This window comes from Malus sylvestris, chromosome 15 (genome assembly GCF_916048215.2).
Source record: "Malus sylvestris chromosome 15, drMalSylv7.2, whole genome shotgun sequence".
Taxonomy (NCBI): domain Eukaryota; kingdom Viridiplantae; phylum Streptophyta; class Magnoliopsida; order Rosales; family Rosaceae; genus Malus; species Malus sylvestris.
Window position 1 is genome coordinate 42,561,107 of NC_062274.1, and position 23,957 is coordinate 42,585,063.

The window sequence follows — 23,957 nt, forward strand, 5'->3', positions numbered from 1 at the left end:
TTTACGATTGCATGAGCATGCTCGTACTTGGTAATAGTATCGAGAGTAAATAGATTGTGTCTCAAATTTATTAACTTCTAATCGAATGACTGCCTCGAGTGGGGAACTGGCTCGATTTGCTTCTTTTCTGTGCCTTTAGCATTAAAAGGACTTAACACTTTTCTTATCAAAGGAATTAAACCACGATGAAATTTCTTTAAACACGCAGGAAAATTCTTTCTTGACGAGCAAGTAAACTTGCGGCCTAACTCGTGAGATAATCTAAACCATTAGCCACGTGTTGGCCACTGATAGGAGCTTGGGAGCTCTTTGCCATGATCGTCTCGGACTGTTGATCTCATCGTGATCAGGCATTTTTTCCTCTTGGTGTAAGCAGCAGGGACAATGCATCGGTGAAAAGAGAAATGAATAATGGTGTGGAGAGATATTTTAAGAAGAATAAATTGTACAAATGGTCCCTCAACTTTAATCAAATTGGAGCAATGGTCCCTCAACTAAAAATCCATTACCATTGGTCCCTCAACTTATTAAAATGTGTAGCTATAGTCCTTTTCATCAATTTTGTCAAAATTTTGTCAAAATAAGCTATGTTGGAATGACCATTTATATAATTAGGGTCCCTTAACTCATCAAAGTGTATAATTATGGTTCTTTTCGTCAACTATGTCAAAAAATTTGTCAAAACGAGTTATATTGGAATGACCATTGCTACAATTGGGTTAAAGTTAAAGGACAATTTCTCCACTTGAATTAAAGTTCAGGGACCAATGGTAATAGATTTTTAGTTAAGGGACCATAGCTGCACGTTTTGATAAGTTGAGGGACCAAAGGTAATGGATTTTTAGTTGAGGGACCATTGCTCCAATTTGATTAAAGTTGAGGGACCATTTGTACAATTTACTCTTTTAAGAAATACTTGCCAATACAAAAAAAGTGCGACCACCGGGTGCATATTTGCTCACCACCCTATTCATCACCCTTGAATAAGTTTAAATTTTGAGATTTGTGTCTATTCACTGCACAGATCTCGAAATTTTAAACTCATCTAACCATGATAAATAGAGTGGTGGGCATCACCATACTTGCTTCTATAAGAATAGATAATTGTTCAATCGTGCACTATAAACTTTCTAAATTTAAAAAGAAAAGTCTGTTTGGAGTGCACGAGTAGGGTGGTGTGCACAAATCCAGAAACGAGTAAGCAAGTTTACAGGGAGCACAGCAGATGTCTTCTACTCTTCTGATGAAAGTTTATAAGAAGCTTCGGCGCGTGCTTCCTCCAGCCTCATCAATAGGTCCTTCATGAAAGGTGTGCTTGTCCCATGAGTAATCCGCAGAATATCTACGGCCTTGGTCAGGGATTTGACAGCGTTCTCCGTGTCTCCTAGTAACCTGTATGCAAGAAATTAGTTTGTTTAGAGATTCACCAGAGAACTGTTACCACAATTCAAGCTAAAATACTAACCATTCGAGCTTCCCGCATGTATAATATTGCAATCCAAGCAAAGGATGACAACCAGGATATACTCCTGCAGTGAAAGGGAGTGAAACTCGACATTAACAGCAGTATTATCTAAAAGAAACAGTGTTACTTGAGTTTCATTTACGAAGAATCAAACATTTAGTTCAAGAGCATATGGACCGCTACAGACAGATTCAACAATATTTCTGATCCGCTTTCTTGAAATTTGTTTACGAGGTAAATGCAGTGTCCATGTTTAAGTAAAACTTCAAACTTGTACACAAAACCTTGTAAGTTAGAGGTTTTCTCTCACAAGTGGAGCACGCACTGGCCTCAATTGACTCAATCCACAATATTCTAACACCTTTCCCTTTCTTCCACCAAAACTTCAATTTATTTTCAATGCACTTTATAGATATGCCCCTTGTCGAGCAACAAGAACAAAAGTAATAGTAATTTTTTATCTAAATTGCACTACTTATAACCTACGGCACCAACTTGAATGGCCAAAAGTTAGGGGGAAAAGTACATAAATTACACATCTCAATTGTGGAATCAAGTATGAACAACATAAACTTGTAAACGATAAAAGAAATTGAAAAATTGAAGCATGACATACTTTGATACACTGGAATGGTCAATCTGCAATATGCTAAAGCTTCATTCCAGTCTTCCAGCTCCATCAAAATCTGAAGACAATATGATTTCATTAAAGCAAATGCATCAGGAAGTCACTGCATGCTACCTTACAGTGTTTGACGTTCTTGTGAAATTTGAATAACCACAATTTACTACTACTTAATTGAGTGTCCAAAATCATTGATCTCAAAATATTTTCTCTTAATAATACAATGAACAGGGCCATCAAACCAAAAATAAGGAAATATTTTCAATGCTATGCAAAACAGATACCTTTAAAAGCTTCTCCCGAGTTTGCATCAAAGAGATTGAAAACGGATGAAACAGTTTCTTCTGCAGTGTCTCAATTGCCTTAAGCCCAGATATAGCTTCCTGGTAATCTAAATATAGTCAAACTCAAGCTGTTCAGTATCAACTATCAATACATGGTGATATCTTTCTGATGAAATTTGAGTTCAAAAATTAGAAGTCATGAAATATTATCATAAAAATAACATCAGATTGCCAAAAAAAAAAATGCAAGCAATTCATAGCACAGAGAAAGAAGGATACCGCAAGAGGATGTAGATATAGAAGCCTTGTCTGACAATGATTTTAGTTCACTTGCTATCTTCCTTATCTCTTCTTTGCTCCTAACAAGTCCACATTGCTGGCACACGAACCCATCACCATCTGCACATCCAAATTGCAAAAGAAGATACTATATTTGCTTCAGCTAGCCACCCGACTCTTATTTTCATTTAAATTCACCCAACCAATTTGACTACAGGTAATACCGTACCAGACTGGCGAATCAAAAAGCCGCTGCATCCCTTATCCTTGCATCGGTAACCTTCAAGACTGGCACTCTCTTGGATATCATCATACTGACCCTTCAATACAAAATGAACTTCATTTTGCATCAGAAAAAGACAAGTTCTATATAACTCAAAGTAACATTCTCAAAATAAAGTATTGAAAGAAGGAATAATCACAAGTACCACTTTAATGCAGCGGGGACATGTGCAAGTGAAATGGTATTGTTCTTTAAGTGCCTTCTGCCGAGTCATAGTGCTTCCAGAAGTTTCTATGTAACTTATCAACACCTTAAGAACAAAAGAGAAGACTTTAGATTTGACATGCAGTCAAAGATTATGCAGTAACAGGATGCCAAGCAACATTACTTCACGGAAAAGGAAGACACAAAACATCTTCAGTGAAGGTTCAAAACATGTTACAGAATCTGTATAATCATACGCAATGATGGAAAAGAAATTGTTAAATATTGGTCAATAATAAAGTTTCTCATTCATTCTGTTAAAACACTTCAAGGGATTGCCAAAGAACAAGCCCCCTTACTCAAGGTTGATGAAGGGCGAATCAGCTCTCCTTCAATGTAATATACAATTATGCAAGCAGTCAGGCCTACTATCTATTGCCCTATGATGAAGAATACATCTCAAAAGTTTCAACACATAGACCGCTTAAACCACAATGACCAAAAATATACAGAAGAATTCACTACCTCAGCACCTTTGGGTATATACTGCACAGCACGTACGACAGCTGATCGTCCCTCGAATAATAAAACAGAATTGGGCAGGCAGCTACAGCAGGAGAACCATTTAGCCAAATTACAGCAAGAGAGTAAAACTAAAAGCACATCAATCCACTAAAACAGTTACCTGTGGTTAATAATGGAAACGACAGGATATAGCCCTGTGCCCAGGGGTCTCAATTCACTGTCACAAATTGTGTGTGCATTGCATGCAAGCTGCATGGATTGAGGAGAATCAAGTTTCAGAAAGATTTCACTCAAATATAAATCGCCTAAGTGGAGAATCAAGTTACTAAAAGGATTTCTGGAAATCATGCAGACAAAAGCACAGCAATCCAATAATACAAATTTATAGTTACTCCCACACAGGATGAAGTTCGCATTGGTTGAGCTGGATACTCGCCAAAATCTGAAATTGCTTATAAAGATCACCTTGGAAAAGTTTTCTGCAATCTCCTTTATATTAATATCGGGCCACTGAAGTATCAAGCTGACAAGGTTAGCCATCTGAGCATACAGCACCAGCTGCTTCTCATCAATCTCTGACATGTCTTCATTAATCGAAAAGAAAAACAGAAAACAAGAGTTAAATAAAACAGTAAACAGCATCAACAAGAAACAAATCTTAATCGGAAAAGGCCGAAAAGGATACGAGCAACTAACGCCTCCACCAACTTATAGTTGTCCACAGCAGAAGAAGGAATGATCTGAAGCAAAAGCTTAAAAAGCATTAATCTATCAAACCCAAAAAAGAAATTAAAAATTAACAAAAACCCAAAACTAAAAATTGAGTCTTTACCTTCTCAGCTTGCAATTTGGTACGGAGGTAGAGCTTGATCATGAGACGAATCGACGGCGTGACGGCCATCCGTCTCTCCTTCTGAAGCTTCGAGAGAGCTTCACATTCCAGACGATGCAGCTTCCATTCAAACTTCTGCAAATTACCAAAGCCCAAGACTTCAACGAACGCGACCAAAACTTCATGAGTGCAATGCAATCCCTAATCCGAAACCCTAGCGCTTACCTGGCATGAGCTGCAACAATAGTACACAACCTGACAAGCCGAGCATTTCTTGAGATTACTCGATTGGAAGCAAGCGTCGCACCTGGATTCCGCCGGGGAGTTGTTCGGCACGCAAACGTACGGCTCCTGGAGGATTATCACTTCCCCTGCAGTTCAAAACCTCCAGTGTTGATGTTCTGAAGAAGCAGAGCTAGAGAGAGAGAGAGAGGGAGGAGAGAGAGAGAGAGAGCACCTGGAGAGAAGTCTCTGGTGGTGAAGAGGGAGCGGCCTTTGTCCGGAAGATTCGAAACGGTTAAGCCGCGATTTTCAAGAGCTCTCTGCAATTCTTCCATGAGCACCGTTCTGTGTTTTGCTTGCTCTTCACCGCCGAACGCCGTCACTGGTGGTGAAGTTTGATAGAGCAAATGATTTATTTTCAGGTAAATTCGGGTTTGCCTCTGAATTTTTATGGTAAATTACATTTTGCATCAACACATTTAAAAGTCAATTGCAACTTTTTACCAAAAATTTTAAAATATTTCAATTTTATATATATTTCAGTATCATTAGGCGATTATAAAATCTGTTAAATTAGTCATTAAATTATGACGTAGTAATAATAAGTTTCATATTTGTGCAGAAGTGACTGACAAACTTGTGTCAAGTGGTTACAATTTAAGGAAAAAAAATCATCATCTTAATTCGTGCAAATCATCTTCCCAGTCCATCTTTTCCAACCCAAGTAACTAAGTTCTTCTCAATAATTATTAGTTTTAATTTATACTTTAAATTTATTGTTAATTTAGTTAAACTACAGTTGGATTTTTTCAAATATAATCATTGAATTTGAATTAATTATTGCAACTGAGAAGTTGAGGTCCAAAAAACGAAGGGGGCTACATTTGGCTAGCCTGATGGCCCTTTGACCGAATAATGGTATGGTGAGCTCTACATAATTATCTGTTGGAGATGAGTTTTTTTGACAAATCTGATCATTTATATTATTATTTATTATTTATTTCAATATCATACAACGGTTAAAAAAATCTGTTAAATTAGTCATTAAATAATGATTAGTAATAGTAAGTTTCATCTTTCCTCACCCAGGTAACTAAGATGGCCTTGCCATTGGTTTTCATGCTCCCAAACTCCAACTATTTGATGTTTCTCGGTTACTACGAGAAAAGCAGCCCTGGTTGTAGCAGGATGAACAGCACCACTCCTATCCAGATCGGCCCCAATCGGCCATTGTTGCTTTAACAAAAATCAGTTCTCAGATTAAATTTTGGATTTACGGATTTCGATTTTCGGGCTGGGGGTTAAAGTTGCAAGCTTTCGGTTTTTGTGATGAATTGGGGAATTCGGGATGAATTGCTTTTCGGAATTTGGAAATGAGTTTGTAATTTTGTGATTGTCAATTGTAAAGCAACCACGACAAGCTGACATTGAAATGGGGTTGTAAAGCTTTAAGCTTTTATAAACATAACCGAATTGAATAGGTTGGTGATATGATTTGGACAGTGATTGAGCACGGCCAACCCGTCTACTTAAATGAAAGCATTTTTGCTCACAATCATTTAATGTAATATATGCACATTATCCTATTTATCATTGTTAGTCGAATTTGAATTTTGAGATTTGTGCTTATCCACTACACGAATTTCGAAATTCAAACTCATCTAATGGTAATTAATAGAGTGATAAGCATATACCACACTAAATAATAGTGAACAAAAATGCTCCCTGCTTAAATAAGTGCTAAATGGAACTAAACAGTTGGTATCGGAGGAGTAAAGTGATGCGTATGGTGCCGGATGAGGAGAAGCTCCCCCGTCACAATCCCCCTCGATTTCTTGATTGTAAGTTTGCGCCTCTGCCTCCTCTCGATTCATGCTATGTCTTTTTTAATTGGGTTTGGAATTTTAGTTGCTAATTAGTTTTTGGTTTTGCGGTATTGTGTTGTATGAGTGGGAAAGGCTGAAGGCGGGGCAGAGGCTTGATATTTTTCCACTAATATTTTAAAGATGTTACATGAGGTTGCAATAGATTTTAAATCTGAGGAGGTAAAATATCGATATGCAAATTTATGGAAGTATCGATAGATCAAATTGCCTTTGACGGATAGTATGAAAATTTGCAATGGGGTGAGTATATCAACTCACTTAAATTTTTTTTTTGGGTCAAACGATAGATTTTGTTAGATTAGATGTTAGATTAGCCATTGACGAAATTTGAACCCACGCCACCATGCAAGGGCTCAACACCTTTCCACCACTGCGTTAAGTGACCACTTAAATTTAGTTGAAAGGAGAAAAATAATTTTTTAAAAAAATGTTCAAAATTTCAAAATCTGCAATGAATTTCTGCAAAATTTATTAGTGCATCGATAAATAATAAATATCATAAATATTTATTAATTTTCTTATTTATCACCAATAAAAGGTAAAGTTTGCACTTCACCTCTCTTTCCTTATCAATCCTCAAATTTTCAAATATTTCAACAAAAAGATCAATAATTTTGTGACTATTTTAAACGTTGATTGCACAACAAATTTTGAAGGAGCGCGTTTAGTATTACATTACGAGGATCTTGTACCAAGTGAGAGACCAAGCCTAGCTAGCACTCCCTTCAATAAAAAAATTGATAAATTGGTAGGCTTTTAGACCTTCTCCATATGAGATGTCAAAAATGCCACATAGACATATAACAGTAACAACTGATGTACCACTTACTCCAACTGAGATGTCAAAGATGACATGGAAAAGAAGGCTAGGCTGACATGGATAAAGAAATGTCAAATTTGAAGTTGCCTTCAAATTTGATTTTTGTTATTTCCAAAGGCATTCCACTTGCCTTACCTTAAATGTTAGCATATTTAAGTATTATTTTTAAACCAAACAACAACTCAACTTTTATTATTTTTGTTTAAAAAATATAAATGAAGCAATAAATTTGGCATATCAGGTGGAATAAAAATATTGACAATATGTCAAATTACCTAATCAACCATCAAATTGAAATTTTATGTTTTCAATTTGACGTCTCATTTGGAGATGTTTTAGGATAGTATTATCAACATATTCCTTTCTACCTTCTTCTACACACACTTCTCAATTTCTAACCGTCGAATCTATGAATTGAATATGATTAAATGACAAAAATAGAAGTGGTACGTGGAAAGTAGAAAAGGCATGTGTGGACTTTTTTAGGATCAATCTGGAAGGATAAAAAAGCTAAAGCACCAATTTGAAAACACCTGAAACTTTTAAGTGGTAAAAATGCAAGTACTCTTTTTTCAATTTTTTTGTCTGTGAGGTGGCTGGTTCGCAGAGACGACGTGGCATCTCCCAACGAACCCGTCTGTTCTTCCTCTCGACTTTTTGTCGAATTCTCCGTCCCAAAAGCCGAAACGTTTCCCTTCTCACTGAAACTTCTTGTTCTTCCGAATGGAATGTCCTTCGCCTCCACCACCTCGCTAGGGCTTTCCACCGTACAAAGCTCACTGAGGAACGCCGTTTTCTCGAAGCAGTCAAATTTCAGTCTCCCTCTACCCGCCGCCGCCGCATTAGGTTTGTTCTGCTGTCTACCTACTGTTTGGTTACCGAGAAAATCCAGTAAACTGATTTCATTTTTGAATTTTCAGCCATGGACTGCGACCCGAATTGTACGCTGTTTTTGTGCGGGAAATCGCCGGCGGAGAACGAGGCTGCCAAGGCGCTGAAGAACAGCAACGCGCTGAAGCTCCCTGAGACCACCGAGTTTTCGATTTTCTTACAATCGGAATCCGAAAAGCCGGTCAAGGAAGACGCTTTTGGAGTCGATTCGTTCATGAGCTCGCTATCTACCAGTCGGTTCGGCAGGTTCCTCCTCTGGTCTCCTCGCCTGCCTTCCACACACGACGTCGTTTCTAAGTAAGTTTTGCTGAAGACTGAATTTTTAGTTCTCTGAACTCTGAATTCAAGTGAATGATTATTTTCCGGATTGTGAATTCGAGGTTTTAGTTTGTTCTCAGGAATTTCTGTGAGCTGCCGGTCGGTGCTGTTTGTGTAGCTGATATTCAGTACAAAGGGAGAGGTTTGAAAACTACTTGGTGGTTGACTTTGATTGACTGATTATTGTATTGAATTTGCTGGAATTCAGTTTGTTCTGCGATTTCCGCAGGGCGGTCGAAGAATGTGTGGGAATCTCCCGAGGGTTGCCTTCTGTTCTCCTTTACATTGCAAATGGAGGATGGCCGAGTCGTGCCTCTTATACAGTACGTGGTTTCTCTTGCTGTCACAGAGGCGATAAAAGATGTTTGTGATAAAAATGTGAGTGCATTGTTCGTAACGAGTTTGATATAAAAAGGATTAAAAAGTTAACTTTGTCAAATTTATATGTGAGTTTATGTATATGACATGCATTGCTAGTAACTGTGTAGCGATTAAGTAAGATTTGTTGAAATTGGAATTCGTTAAGTAATAAGTATTCTATCGTATGTTTCTAGTTTGATACATTAAGAGGTTGCCTGATATGATCATCTTGACGTCGAGGTATAGATACCAGTTGTCGGTGGTACTTTTAACTACAGAAAGATTACATCACTCATATATACTAGCCGATCTGTAATAAACTGCACGAAGATAATTGTTGAGGCTCTGATTATAGTATATTTGGCTACTTGGACTGTGAACATTGCACATGATTGTTATATAACAATTTTGAAGTTAATATGCTGATGCTACAGTCCAGAATTTGATACACTTTGTGATGGGTGCATCTTCTGAATTTCAGGGCTTGCCATATGTTGATGTTAAAATAAAATGGCCAAATGATCTTTATTTAAATGGCCTAAAAGTGGGAGGTATTTTATGCACCTCAACATATAAGTCGAAGCAGTTCAATGTCTGTGCTGGTAATTAGTCTCATTCTCTGGGTGCTGATTAGCAGGTCTGATTGCAAATAAGCATGCTTTGAAACACCTATTGGCTGCTTCTTACTTTTCGATGGACCCTATTCCTTTCAAGTATTATATGAATGCCACCACCACAATAAGCACGCGTGCATTAATGGATATCAAAGAATAAATTCTATGCTGAAGATGACAAAGATTCTTTTGTTCTGTTCTTGCAGGTATAGGTTTGAACGTTGATAATGAGAAACCAACTACATGTTTGAATGCATTTCTTAGAGAATTGTCGGTTACGACATACAAATTTAGAAGAGAAGATGTTCTTGCCGCCTTCTTTAACAAATTTGAGATGCTATATGAAGTTTTTATAAATCAAGGTAAAAATTCATCACGTCAGTTATCAAAAATGTCATCTGATATATCAATTAGACTATTCCTTCATTTTGATTTTAATGCTTAATCTTACAGTTTCACCCCAACTATGTGGGTTGGTTCCTCTCTATCTAAACTTTTTCTTTTATGTTTCCAGCCAGCTAGAATATTCTGTATATCAACATTGAATTTTTTGCTTGATACCAAAATTTGAATTCCTTGGTTATACTGTCTCAATTATGAGACGGTTGTTCTTCCCTGTTGCTTAACAACTTAGTTTGTTTGCCGCATAGAAATATGAAAATACAGGGCAGACATAATTATTTGTTCTACAAAATTATCTAATCAATCTTGTTTACACAGTGTCTGTTTCATCTTTAAGCATGATAGAAAATATCCACCAAGTATGTAGGCTATGAAAATTAATGCCGCTCTTTTGGTTCATGTCATGCAGGATTCCAATCTCTTGAGGAGGTATACTATAGGACATGGTTACACAGGTAACACACTGACATGTAGATCTAGATTCTTCTATGGATTGTTATGGTTGAACTCAAGTTTGTAATTTTTCAGACTTAGACTTGTCTATGTTTAAAAGCAAAGAAGCCCTGTGAACGTTAGACCAAGTTTTCTGTGAATTTTGTCTCACTTGATACAAAATAACAATGCTACTCAATCTACAGAAGCCGTTTTCCGTCCTTTAATGATGGCCTCCTAATTTTCTTCTCATAAAGAAAGTACTGAATTTGTTCTTGTCATTCATCCCCGTAATAGTATTTTTCCACATCTGGTTACCACTGGGATGTGTGGTATATAAACATATGGGAAACCTTTCTTTTGCAAGCTGGTTTTGAAGGATAAGTGCTACCCATGGTTTTAACATGGTATCAACTATCGAGCAAGATATCTCAGGAATGGGTTGGGTTGTATCTTCCTCTTACATATAAGGGGAGAGCCAGGTGTCTTATGCCCTTTCGCTGAGGGGGAGTTTCCCCTGGGTACTGTTGGGATGCAGGGGACTCACTCCTTGTACACTAGTTTTCAAGAGCAGTTCTACTCATGAGATTGACAATAACAATAACACACCTTCTTCCGCAGTATCCATGTCCTTTGCATTGTACTTGGAATTTGTAAGCTTTGGTTTTTAAATGAACCAGGTGGTTTTATGCTCTTTCTATACGATGTGCTACCACTATCTAAACAATCAAATTAATTCATGTTGTCTTGCATTTCTCAGCTTCTCGACATCTTTATTATCTTACCGTCATAAAAACTTGGGCTGGTAGAAGGAGCAAGAATTTTTGTAATCTTGAGGCCTTTGCTTCTTTTCCTTTTTCGTTGTAGATACAATATCTTAATTAAGAAAGATGAACCGGTATCCATGCATAAATAAATCAGTCAAGAGAAATGTGATCAAGCGTGTAGATCCAATTTGAACTTAATTTTGTTTTGGTATCTGCAGCGGACAGAGAGTTATTGTGCAAGAAAAGAGTGAGGATCAAGTGGTGGAAAATGTGGTCACTATTCAGGTGTGGCAAACTAGACAGTTTTTAGATGACTCACTGGCTCACATTTTTGGATATTGTGTATACCCTTTCCTATGATAAACCTAACTGAAAACTTCTATTTCAGCCTTTTCTGGTTCAGACAGATTCAATCGTCAACTTTATGGATAAATTTTTTGGTTTTGTTTCAACAAAATTTGTTCATTTCCCTTTATTACAAAATTTAAACCTATTGGTTAAAAATGTTTGTTAATCCTTGATTTGAATGAGCTGACAAAAGATCTAGCCTAAAAATCATAAACTAGGAGGAAAGAACAATTACACCTCTTATGGCTGGCCCTATTTAAATGGATTACTCTGTAATTGACTGTCTTATGCTTAGATCCCTATCAAAAAATAGGAGGAAACTACAATTACACCTTTTATGGTTCCCTACCTTGACTGTCCACGTTAAAATCTCCCAACTTATTCACCATAAAAGAGCCATCCAAATACCCCATGACCACTATGAGCCAAGATATTTGCACTCACCATGTGAAGCGTTGATTGCCTCTTTGTCAAAGCCATGATGTGGCCGCCATTGCTGGACACCCCTTGATATGAGTGTAACTCCATCTTTGTACAACTGTGAATGATTGCAATGATAGAATAGAATGGCTTGAACAGGGGAAGAGGATAAGAATAAAATAGACATTTACATGCTTATTAATAGCATCCGTTAAGCAGACAAATTAGGAAACAGGTTATACCCTTGCAAATAGGATTGACCATAAGGGTGTTATACGGTTTGAGGTATGATTGTTGATTGTTGTCAATATTCTATATTTAGAACTAGGGTTCTCAAAAATCTTCAATTTGCAGGGTTTGACCTCATCAGGATATTTGTTAGCTATTGGTGATGACAATCAGATGTGTGAACTTCATCCTGATGGAAATAGGTATGTTTGCAGAAAAGTGTTTTTTTCTTCTTTTTGGCATGATATAATGTTGTTTAATTTAACTATAAAACTTTCATAAGCAGTGCGTGCAAAGTCTTTTTTTGTGTTTTTTAATAGTCTTAACGTATGCTTTTGAAAGCTTCATTTGTAACTACTGGATAAACATATGGCAAGCAAGCTCTAAGGGTAAAAATGAACAGTAATTTCCTCTCACGTAAAGTTGCTAGCACAACTTCTCATTTTCTGGGCAAATGTGGTACCACAATTTAGAGCCATCAAAATTTCAACTTCAACCAAAGTGAACACTGTTTTGTCAAGATTTCTTTAAACCATTTCTGTCATTCAGGGTGGATACCTTGAACTTCTGAGACGCTTACTGGGGAGAGCTTTTTGGATTTGATGTTGGTTTTCGTAACTTTTGAAAGTTAGCGTATGAAAGAAAGTATCTATAAGTAGGTAATTTTCAATAGTAGAAATTCGTGGGATTATACCTGAAGGTAGGTTCATTGTTTTGTTGACATATTAATGGATTTTATATTACTATCAGTTAAAGTCATGTCCTGGTTTGTTCCTAGTACCACATCATATAAAGCTATTTGTTTGAGATATCAAATGATGAAGATTTGGTTGTTGAAATATCCCACCCTTTTTGTATCTGTTGATTTGAAATTGTACCTCTGCTTTAATAGGTGACAATAATCATGTCAGGTTGCTTGGTCAAAATGACAGCAACTTGGCATCATGTCAATTTTTGTTTTACCCTCCAAAGATGTAATACGGGTTCCACTCGTGTTTCATTTACTGTTCATTGCCGTCCAAACAGTCATTGTGATAACTTTCGCATGCATTTACCATATTTAAAGTGGCTCTGATTATATTTCTTACTTTATGTCCTCTTAATCATTGCCTTTGTATCTGTAATTATTCAGTATATGCATTCCTCTTAGTTGGGGCAGCATTGGTTGAACTTTTCACGCCTATATTTGCGCAATTTCATTAACTTGATTACGAAGAACAATACATATAAACATGCAAGTAACACTATATATTAAAAATGTAAAAAGAAAGGTATTAGGAAACAACGGTGGTTTTGATGTAAAGTACTAGATGATCACTAAGAATTTCCCGGTATACATTTTGCCCTTTTTCTGATCAACTACCGTATTTATCCTGTATTCTTGCAATTTCATGGAGTGGTTTTACATTCACATGCTATAATTTCAGAAGCTTGTCTTGACATGTGCCTGGCTTTTTTTAACCAAAGCAATCATGATATTGTTTCCATTTGTCTATGTAGTTTTGACTTCTTCAAGGGATTAGTCAGACGAAAACTTGACTGAAGAAGATTCCGTGGCACTACCTTGCATCAGTGGCCACAATCTTGCTGCATCATGTGCACTGCTAAGGATGCTCTCGCCTTATCTTTTTTCGTATGTCCCAATACATAAATGATTTTCTTTTTCCTTTTTATCCACTTATTGTTTCGGTATAGATCTCGGTCAAACCTAGATCTGTATATCTTCCTTAATAATGTCAGAACTCATGGATTACAACCAATTCACTGTGTTTATTTTCTAACAAGATATGATTACGCTGAGTTGTGTCGTGATCAACACAAGTAATCAATCATTTGCAGGAAAATCTGATCTCAATGTCAGCGTCGAGGTTGGTGTGAATATATAGTTTCTTTGTTGTTTGTTGAGGAAATCTACTATTTTCGTGGCCAAATCGCGCTCGAAAATATGCTTTATTTTTGTTGTGGCTTGGGCTATAAGATCTACGAGGTCCCCCTTCGGCCGGACCCCCTTGCCAAAATGTCATGATTTGCAAGGCTGTTGTATTGTGATGCAATTAGAAGTTTTAAGTTTGCATATATCATTGTTAACTGGTTGAAAAACGTGTAGGACAAGGATGAAGATTCCTTTCAAGAGTAACCAACAATCCAACAGGGTCCTCTCCCGATCCTTTTGGTGAGATCATGGGGATTCGTGAATCGTGTTTATTTATCGTATATTATGCGGTCAGTTTTTGTTAAGTAATGTTTATGTTTATTTTTAAATAAAAATATTTAAAATGATTTATGATATGTACGATGAACGGACACAATTCACAGATCTTCAGAATCGGATCCTCACAAAGAGGATCGGGCGAGGATGCGGACTCACCAACAAACATTTTTGGTGGTTGTAGGGTACATAGTGTCTCTCTCACTCTGCAATTTTTTAAGTCTCTGTTGTAGCGAGTCTAGTGACAGAGAGAAAAGGAGTCCCACCCCCTCCCACGTGCACCACTTTCTACATTAAACAAAATGTCCTTAAATTTAGGTCACAACCCCTTGGTAGGGGTCCATTCCACCGGCCCAATTTGGAATTCGGTTAATCCACCTTCTACAAGGTGAGAAAAACTTATGTAGGGGCACTTCGACCACACCTTTCATAAAACCGTTCTCAAAAATGCATGAGGCACATTGTAATTTGGTCTCATCTGACCCTATGCTGGTCCTTGGTGTGCAAGTTGCCCTAGTTATGCAGCTCTATTCATATTTCAGCCCTCCAGGTATGCGAGCTGCCCTAGGCAAAGTATTTTCTCGAAAAGCACTTGGAAGTTCTTCTGTGTTCTTATATCTCATCACTTTTTGTTAAATTCAGTCGAAGCGGTTTTAGTCCTACCGCCAAACAAGACTCTAGATGGAAACATGTGTGTAATAAATTTTTTCTGATGCCTTGTGTTTGGTCTGATTCCAACAACAGTGGTGTTTTGCTAGTTAAAACTTAAAACTATTCCACGTTTTTTTTGTGTGTGTCTAGATTTGGATCAAAGGGTAAAATTTAGGAACCATTACTTTGCAAAGGATGTTACCATTGTTGAATAGGGTTCCATATTCGTTAGGTTAAATGTCAAATCTTGCTATTTATATGGCAGCTCAAGCTTTGGTTTTAGATATTTTAATGTGTTAGGTTTTAGGCAGATTAGCTAGGTTAATGTGCTCGTTCTTTTACACTGAGTTGGAATCTCTACCTGTCCCCATTTAGATTAGAATAAGTTAGAATATCGCTTTTGTCAAATGAAAATGATATGTGTTAGGTCAAGTTGGCCTTCAAGGCAACAAATCTTTTGTTTTCATTACAAATTGTGGCACTTAACTGGCTACAATACATAAATGTATTGGATACGATTACTATATGACGGTTAGATATACTTCATGTAAAATATATATAAGTTAAGAGACTATATATGAATGTTGAGATGATAATTAAATACATGCAAGTATTGTAGCCTAAGTCCCGATTTTAGCTGTGACAAACAAGCCCACGTGAGTTTTATGTTGGCCAGTAGTTTCAGTTCGTATATCACATTTGCTTTCTCTAAAGAGAGACTCCAAATTGAAATCTTATCTCACAAAAGTCATAAGCGTTCGATTGTCATCTTCTACAAACGAATCAAAGAGAGATTTAGGTGCAGATTTTCCCTCAAAATATAGTAAATAAACTAAAATCCTTCCTCAAGATCAAAAGTAACAATGGTTACGATGGTAATTACACTTGTATGTCCTTAATATTTTCAATCTTTCCATTTTGTTTTTTCTTTTTGGTTCCAATAACGAGGATTGAACCTACTAGTCTTTGACCTATCTACCAATTAGACCTTAAGTTTAGCGGTATTCATTTCTATTTAGTTAGAGGATGTTTTAAGTTCAAATAACATGAATGATGATTAATGAGTTTGATTTTCAATTGTGGTTAGACTTGTCGTCATGGAGAAAGCGAGACTTTATTGTATTTAAATTCTAACTTATTATCTCATGTTTTTGGCCACTTGAACTAATAATCATGAAGATATCAAGAAAAATAGCATTGATAATGCTCTAGCTATGAGCCTACAACCCACTTTTGATATTCCCTCGCATGCTTATCCTTGTTAATTAATATCCTATATATGGTGGACAAAGAACTCTTTTGCTTTTTATTGGTGAAAAACAAAGGGCTTTCAAGTGAAATTTAAATATGATAATAAGGTTAGAACATTGAAGGGATCCGGAAGATCAGTCAAAGATGTACTGGATCATCACATGGCATCATGGCTAAGTGGTGGACCAATTTGGTTGAGACAAGAGAATTAGTGAGAGAGCTCTCTCTCTTTGTTAATTACTTGTTAGGGATGGGGATCTTCTCCGCATCCTCTTTGTGAGGATCATAGCATCCTATCCGTCATTATATATCGTGCGGCCAGCTTTTATTAGGCATTGTTTGTGTTTAATTTTAAATAAAAAAATTTAAAATAATTTATGACCGCACGATTTACGATAAACGAATAAGATGTGAAGATACGGAAGGGATCCAAATTCACTTGTTAGGTTCAAAACTGCAGACTGTGAGATGCTAGCTAGAGCTAGCTATACATGTATGGTTGAGAGAGGCATATGGAAGTAGTGTTTAGAATTAGTCACATACACGCGTGTAAGTTGATTATGGCTGAATAGTATTGAACAGTTAGGATTAATTCACACATGCATGGATAATTGACCATAACATTGTCGTCCAAGGTCCAACCGACGATATATTCTTTGTGACATGACATATTTTCTTTAGCTTTTGAGCAATTTAAATAATTTTGTTATGCGTGAATAGGGTGTATATGGTTTCATGTGATCGCGTTACTCTCTTTCTTGTTTTGCTTTTTCTTTCTTGAATTAGAATATGGTTTGGCAATGATTGGATTTTGGTTAAACACTGGGTCAAAAAGATGGGCACGTTTAGTGGCACTGATAGTGAGAGAGAGAGAGAGCGACGGATGAGGATTCTCTTTGTGAGAATCTTGAAAATTATATCGTTATATCCAATTATCGTATATTGTACGGTCAATTTTCGTCTAAAAATAAGCCTGCATTTGTTTTCCTAGGTTTTGGAGGACGATGGAAATACTGCATTTACTAATGTTTACACATTTTGGGAAGTTTAGTGCGTTGTGATAATTGCATAAAAGTACATTATAATTACAGGGTTCTATCAAGCGAATGCCGAAATACATGTGCTTCTGTATATAGCAATCTACTTTTTGACAGCCAATCATGTGCCCATCATCACTTCCTTCTCATGCATAATTAGATGGCTTTGTATTTGGATGCATACGGGGATGCTAGCAATCTTCGGATTCAAACCCACTTGTTTTAACTCTTAAGTTCTCTTTTTTATTCTGCAATGTTATTCAATTCGAATTGTTTATTTTCTAGGTGATCGTGGTTATAAATTTTCTACAAAAATATCAATCAAATTAAAAAACATTTAGATTTTTTATTAAACATTGTCAAAATTTCATTATTTTTAGTGTATAAATTGAACCAACATATTCAGATTGGTTTAGTTCAAACAGTACGAAACAATTTGGTATGGTTTTCTTTACCACCCGTAGAGTACGAAAAGAGAAAATAAGCGTGCAGAAATCACAATTTACTGATAGAGAATATGGTACATTACTATTGAGGGTTATGAGTCACTGAAGATGTCGTAGCAGTGAAAGTGATGAACTGATGATGATGCTCGAAGGAGGTGGTGACACGACACCAGTAGGGATGGTTAGCATAATATTATTCATTTGATTGAGACGGGTGCAGTTCCATTTGTTCTCAACTGAGAAGCAGCCCCTCCAAACTTTATCTTTTAATTTAAGACAAAAACAAGTAAAAGTAATACACCATTCACAATCTTCAATTTCTTAGGTTTTGGATACGTGTCCTGCTTGATGAATTTCGACCCCTAATCAATATTTTCTAATGCAAAATAGCAGAGAATGGAAGTTATTGTTAATTTGTTTTGACAAATAATAGTAATATTAAATTCATTGAAATTATGGGATCGGAGGTTCGATCTTGAATGTAAAGCAAACACATTGTTCTTGCGAACTTGACTAAGCCAAAATCCACGAGAATAAAAGTCGTGGCCTCATTTATTTTTATTTTTTTTAGTACAACAACGTATTTTACACTAAGGGAATAGAGAGTTCAATAAGTCACACAATAGACAACCTAATTTAGTATCGAATTCGTCATCTACGATATTGGAACCTAATACATCTCACTTACAAATGAAGAGGAATACCACCAGATTAAAGTACTACGTGGCGTTGTGGCCTCATTTATAGTTGCACCATACAACTCATTTCTTGACCTTTTAATTGATCTTTAACAAACGTGTTCAGATCATGAACCAAAACAAAAACAAAACAAAAAAAAACAAACAAACACGTGTTCAGATCATGAACAATAACAACTTGCTCATATAACTCATTTAAAACATGTATACATAATAAAATGATCAATCAATAAAAACACCTAAATCGAGCTAACCCAAAATTTAATTTTACGTTGATTTTTTTTTTTTTGAACAAACTATATTATCTACATTTAGGGAGAGAAGATGGGGTAAGCCTCATAATGGGTTAACAATAATGTGGTTCAAATTCATCTTTGGCAAAAATCAAATCACTCTGTAAAGATTATCTCTACACGAAGTCAATTAAAAATAAGATGGTCTAGTCAATCAACAGTAAAAAATACGTTTCATAATTCTTTTACCGGATTTGGACTAAACGGTTTGATATTTTATTACTTTTTGCATAAATAATATTTAGAGTGATTAATAATATAAACGGTTTTAATCATAAGCACGAGTAAATCGGTCAAGGGTGTATTCAATTGAGATTTTGAGGATTTTAATGGATTCCCAGATAATTTAATTGATTTGTAGTGATTCTATGTAAAATTTTATTCAAATCCCTTGAAATCTCAGAGGAAGAGATGAGATTTGGGAATGCTTCAAATACACTACGAAATCTTTCTAATTCTCTCAAATTCCTCAACTTTTTAAAATTCTTTAAAACAATTTCCTAATTGAATACACTTAGAATGTTACAAATTTTTTTTATATTCATAATTGACACTCGAATTTTTAAGGATTTTAATCAACTATCTTAAAATCCTGATTGAATACAGGCTGAATTTCAGAGAATCACTTCAAATACCAATCGAATCCTCGTAGATTGATTAAAAGAAGTAAAATCTCTCAAAATAATTTAATACAATCTTGGGCAAGTGACCCTTTATCACAATGATAAAGAGAGATGTTGCCCTTATACCACGACGTGGTAATACAATTTTGGGCAAGTGGCCCTCTATCACAATGATAAAGAGAGATGTTGCCCTTATACCACGATGTGGGTTCGAATATCATTAACTCCTTAATCTGACATCCAATATACCGATTGACAAAAAAAAAATTGAAACAAAATGTGTTCACCAAAAAAAAAAAGAAAAAAAAAAGAGAAACAAAAAGTTGACCTTTATCCTCTGAAAACACTGTATGTTCCCGACACAAAAGGTACATCCTATGTGGTACATCCTATGTGCAGTAGAAGATTACTCTCTCTTCACAAGGACGACCTCCGCGTGTCATCGACGTCAGCCTCCCTCCCCCCCCTCTCTCTCTTTTGACTGGGCTTTTTCAGTCAAACCAAATACCGTTTTTCTCGAGTGCCGATCTGCTGTGGCCCCAATCCCTCTGCCTGCCATCCTCGTTTTTTTCTTTTACAGTTTTTCACTTTGATCCTCTGCGTTTTGGTACACGCTATTAACGCGCACACCTCTGTCCCTCTCTCCGTCCACCGGTATTCATTCCGATCCTCTCCCACACGCGTTCCATGCAGCCACGCGGAAATTCATAGCTAGACGTTTTATCATAGTTTTTTTTTTTTTTTGTTCTTTTTTTTTGTTTATTTTTCATGTAGATCTTTTGTCAAATTTGACTAATAGAGCACAATTATACTTAATTATGTGAGGAAATGAAATGATATTGTATTATTGTTTTTTTATTATATGCAAATTAGAAACACACTTACATGAGTGACACGAAAAACGTATCATTGTATAATTTTTTTTACTTGTTATATCTTAGTCATTTCCCATTACGCATTACATAAATCATTGTTCATTATAATTAACATAAGTGCAATCGTTTTTCTTGAAGTAAAAAATAATAATCAGAATACTAAGAATAATACAGGGCTTGTTTGAGAATTGCTTGTAAATGACTGAAAGCGTTTCTAGAGAAAATGTTTTCGGTTTGAAAAACACTCAAGTGCTTTTCATGGATTAACTTGCATTTTTAATAAAGATTAGATCTAAAAATATTTTCTCTAAAAACACTTTTAACCCGTTAAATCCACTCCCCACACGAGCCCACAATATGACAAAGCACATACATTTAGATTGAATTTGTCTACGTAGATATGTAACCAAAATAGAACCCTCTTTATTAACCAAAATAGAATGAAAAAACTATTAAGTCTTCTATCACAATAAAAAAAGTAAGAACAGTAACATAATTCCACAAAACAAACTTTTTTTAGTTTTTTGTTTAAGCATCACCTACAGGTGATTTTTAACATTTCTAATTTAAAAAAAAATTAATTAGAAAACCAGAGCAACTTCCATAATTGTAAACCCCTCCAATTTCTGATGCGAGAGTTGTAAAATAGTGAGCTTATACAGACTATAGTATACCATGGATCTTAAAAAAATCAAAATCAAATTAAATATACCCGGAAATTAATCTTCAAGGAAAACATGGAGATAAGATCCTCGCCAGATCCTCTTTGTCAGGATCCCAAGAATCATTTAATCATGTCTTTTTATTGGACATTATGCGGTCAGAAATCATTTTAAATTATATTATTTAAAATTGAATATAAACAGTACTTAACAAAAATTAATCACACTATGTATGATAAACGAACATAATTAAAAGATTTCCAGAATCCTCACAAAGAGGATCCAGCGAAGACCCTATCTTGAAAACATAGGCAGCTGCCTGCAAATGGCAGCAGTAATAACTAATAAGAATCATGCCCTTTAAGGGAAGGGATCCCCATTTAAAAAAAAAATTGGAGACACCCTGTTGACCCGTTAGATTTAGCTTTAAATAAATTTTGTGGTTGAGATTAAATCGCAAACCATAGAATTTCATTAAAGCCAAATCATCTAGAGGGTGTTCCCAATTTTTTTTTAAATGGAGATCCATTCCCTTAAAGGCTTCCAATAAGAATATTATATTTAGATTATGCTAATTTTAATTAGAAAAGTGAAAAGGGAGGTTGGGATATCCAAATGTGATTCGAAATTCTTCTAGTCGTTGGTTCCAACTAAGACATTTTTGTCATTAGCTATCCTATATATTGGTATATTCCATTAGTGCATGCCCCGACGTCACTATCCAAAATTGAGCATGATGTCGAATCTATGGTTTATTCAGCATAAATCATGTGCATGTTCAATTCCACTAATTTAAAGTGTTTCACAATGAACTAGCCCAAACGTTGAACGTCGTTGATATCGTCAATTTTATCAACGTCTCGATCGATCTTTCAATTGCACTTGTGAATATAATATAAGGAGTTTTAACAAAATACTTTTAGTACTGCTCATTTTAATGAAAAATCATATTTTTACTTTAAAAAGTCACTCCTGGTAATATTAACTTACAACACCTTTTTGATATTTTGATTAAAACTCAAAGTTTTCAAGCATTTTTCGTTAATTTTCCTTATAATATATGGTTAGGTTTGAGTTCTATAGAGTCTAACTTGGAAGTGTATATATATATATATATATATATATATATATATATATATATATATATATATATATATAAATTTTTTGTTTTTAAGAAAAATGAATTAGCTAATAACTTTGATAGTTAGTCCATTTTTCTAAAAATTAAAAAGACTCATAAAAATATTTCAAAGTATAATTTTCTTGATCTTTTCGAGCAGCTAGAACTTGAAAGTAGTGACAAGACTAAAATATAATATTACACATTGAAAATTCTGATGGATAATAGTCTAAAATATTTGGCACCAATGTTTAGACTCTTTACACGTCTTTTTGGGCCGTGAAAATTGACTTGAATTCATTTGAGTTAGGGAGAACAGAAGGTTCTACCAATTTACGTACCCGGTTGTCCAAGTGGATGGCATTAGTTTTAAGCAAAACAATTACACAAATCAATTTTATTGATAGGCAATCAAGAGTGGCAAGACAAATCATAATTACGGACATCATGATCCAATGATTGGGTTTAGGAATGTAACATATTTTTCTTAGTTGAAAACCGGGGCTAAAGCAAGAGTTGAAACAAACTTACTCAATAATAAATTTAGACCGTGACATCTCAAGTCTATCCTCACGAATAAACCTAATTGAACAAGAAGGAAGAGTATCAAAATAAAAAATTACCTAAACTAAATTAGGACTATAGGTCGCTAAATTGTCCATCACAAAATTATTTTTTCTGTAGACATGCCGGAGTTCGCATTGCCAAAATTTTGAAAGCAAATCTTAGCATGCCAAAACAAGGGGACCTAAAGAAGATTATTGCTTGCACACTAAATGAACTATGACTGTAGAATCTGATTTCACAAATAATTTATCAATCCGTAACTCCATGCCAATCGTAAGCCCAAATAAATAAAATATATTTTTCTTTTCTTTGCATTTGTAAGTATAATTTGCCTCTTTTATCTGCCTACCTTGCAACTCTTGATCAACGCCTTGTGGTCGCATGCATGTTTTTATCATGGCGTGGATACATATTATGTGTTTTTCGTGTATGCACTTTGTATGATGTCAATGTGCATACACAATCTATACTTAACGTTGTTAATCGTGTGTAACTTCTCTGTGTAATTAATTAGTTGTGTAGTTGTTCTTTATTGTTATATTTTGGTTAAGATAGTTTTAGTTTGAAATTTTTCGGAGCTAACGGAGGTTACTTGCCATAGATATCGATTCCCATGCAAGCGATACTAATCTAGAGGAGGGTGGGAGCCAAGCACATCAATTTGAATATCAAACTAATTAGAATTAACCAAATTAATCTTTGAAAAACTAACAACTAATTAAATTTATGAATTTAGCCATAATACATGTTGTTTGTACCATACTTGACCAATCCCGAAACTACCGAGCACCGGCCAACGCTATACTGTCAAGGACCCAGAAGAGTTCCCCTCCGACCAGGAGGCCAATCACTACTCGACACGTGTCAAGATTAGAAGCCAATCAGAGCGCAGCACGTGTCAACATCAAGAACCAATCATAACATGACACATGTCAATGTGACAAAGCTACAAGTTTTTCTATAAATAGGGGTCATTCCCCCACAATATTGCCTAATGCCATTTTGTGTTAAATCATTCACAAGAACTCACTAAATTGAGAGCTTGATCCTTTGTACTTGTGTAAGCCCTTCACTACTAATAAGAACTCCTCTACTCCGTGGACGTAGCCAATCTGGGTGAACCACGTACATCCTGTGTTTGCTTCTCTGTCTCTATTCATTTACGTACTTATCCTCACTAGTGACTGAAGCAACCAAGCAACCAAGCGAAGGTCACAAAACCTGACACTTTCTGTTGTACCAAAGTCTTCGCTGATTTTGTGCATCAACATTTGGCGCCGTCTGTGGGAAACGACACTTATTCCTACTCTCTTCAGCTGTGTCAAGCTGGTTTCTATCATTCGTACACTTTCTTTTGATCAGGCATCCCTCTCCAGCATG

At 35.7% G+C, this 23,957-nt stretch overlaps 2 protein-coding genes and 1 long non-coding RNA gene across 3 annotated transcripts; 2 read left to right on the plus strand and 1 right to left on the minus strand.

Moving 5' to 3' along the window:
• Positions 1-1,104: 1,104 nt before the first annotated feature.
• LOC126603610 (histone-lysine N-methyltransferase ASHR1) lies at positions 1,105-5,114 on the minus strand. The gene is made up of 14 exons (XM_050270526.1): positions 4,895-5,114; positions 4,663-4,808; positions 4,438-4,572; positions 4,291-4,345; positions 4,071-4,189; positions 3,766-3,854; positions 3,606-3,687; positions 3,082-3,186; positions 2,883-2,973; positions 2,654-2,773; positions 2,375-2,481; positions 2,082-2,151; positions 1,466-1,529; positions 1,105-1,392 (listed from the first exon to the last, which is right to left on the minus strand). The coding sequence occupies exons 1-14, from the start codon at positions 4,992-4,994 to the stop codon at positions 1,233-1,235; spliced, it is 1,443 nt and encodes a 480-aa protein (XP_050126483.1). The 5' UTR covers positions 4,995-5,114; the 3' UTR covers positions 1,105-1,232.
• Positions 5,115-5,226: 112 nt separating this feature from the next.
• LOC126603612 (uncharacterized) lies at positions 5,227-6,139 on the plus strand. Its single transcript, XR_007616306.1, has 2 exons — positions 5,227-5,383; positions 5,749-6,139. It is a non-coding gene; the product is annotated as an uncharacterized LOC126603612 (long non-coding RNA).
• Positions 6,140-7,966: 1,827 nt separating this feature from the next.
• LOC126603611 (biotin--protein ligase 2-like) lies at positions 7,967-13,905 on the plus strand. The gene is made up of 10 exons (XM_050270527.1): positions 7,967-8,211; positions 8,286-8,553; positions 8,655-8,716; positions 8,804-8,952; positions 9,416-9,536; positions 9,755-9,910; positions 10,360-10,405; positions 11,368-11,434; positions 12,272-12,348; positions 13,646-13,905. The coding sequence occupies exons 1-10, from the start codon at positions 8,094-8,096 to the stop codon at positions 13,686-13,688; spliced, it is 1,107 nt and encodes a 368-aa protein (XP_050126484.1). The 5' UTR covers positions 7,967-8,093; the 3' UTR covers positions 13,689-13,905.
• The last annotated feature ends 10,052 nt before the right edge of the window (positions 13,906-23,957 follow it).

Bases quoted from the DNA above. Each gene is read 5' to 3' on its own strand.
- LOC126603611 (XM_050270527.1), top strand. From the start codon at position 8,094: ATGTCCTTCGCCTCCACCACCTCGCTAGGGCTTTCCACCGTACAAAGC. The intron at 9,911-10,359 runs GTAAAAATTCAT...CATGTCATGCAG, and splicing joins TGAAGTTTTTATAAATCAAG to GATTCCAATCTCTTGAGGAG. The intron at 11,435-12,271 runs GTGTGGCAAACT...TTCAATTTGCAG, and splicing joins AAAATGTGGTCACTATTCAG to GGTTTGACCTCATCAGGATA.
- LOC126603610 (XM_050270526.1), bottom strand. From the start codon at position 4,994: ATGGAAGAATTGCAGAGAGCTCTTGAAAATCGCGGCTTAACCGTTTCG. The intron at 4,573-4,662 runs GTAAGCGCTAGG...GGTAATTTGCAG, and splicing joins ATTGTTGCAGCTCATGCCAG to AAGTTTGAATGGAAGCTGCA. The intron at 1,530-2,081 runs GTATGTCATGCT...CTTTCACTGCAG, and splicing joins GACCATTCCAGTGTATCAAA to GAGTATATCCTGGTTGTCAT.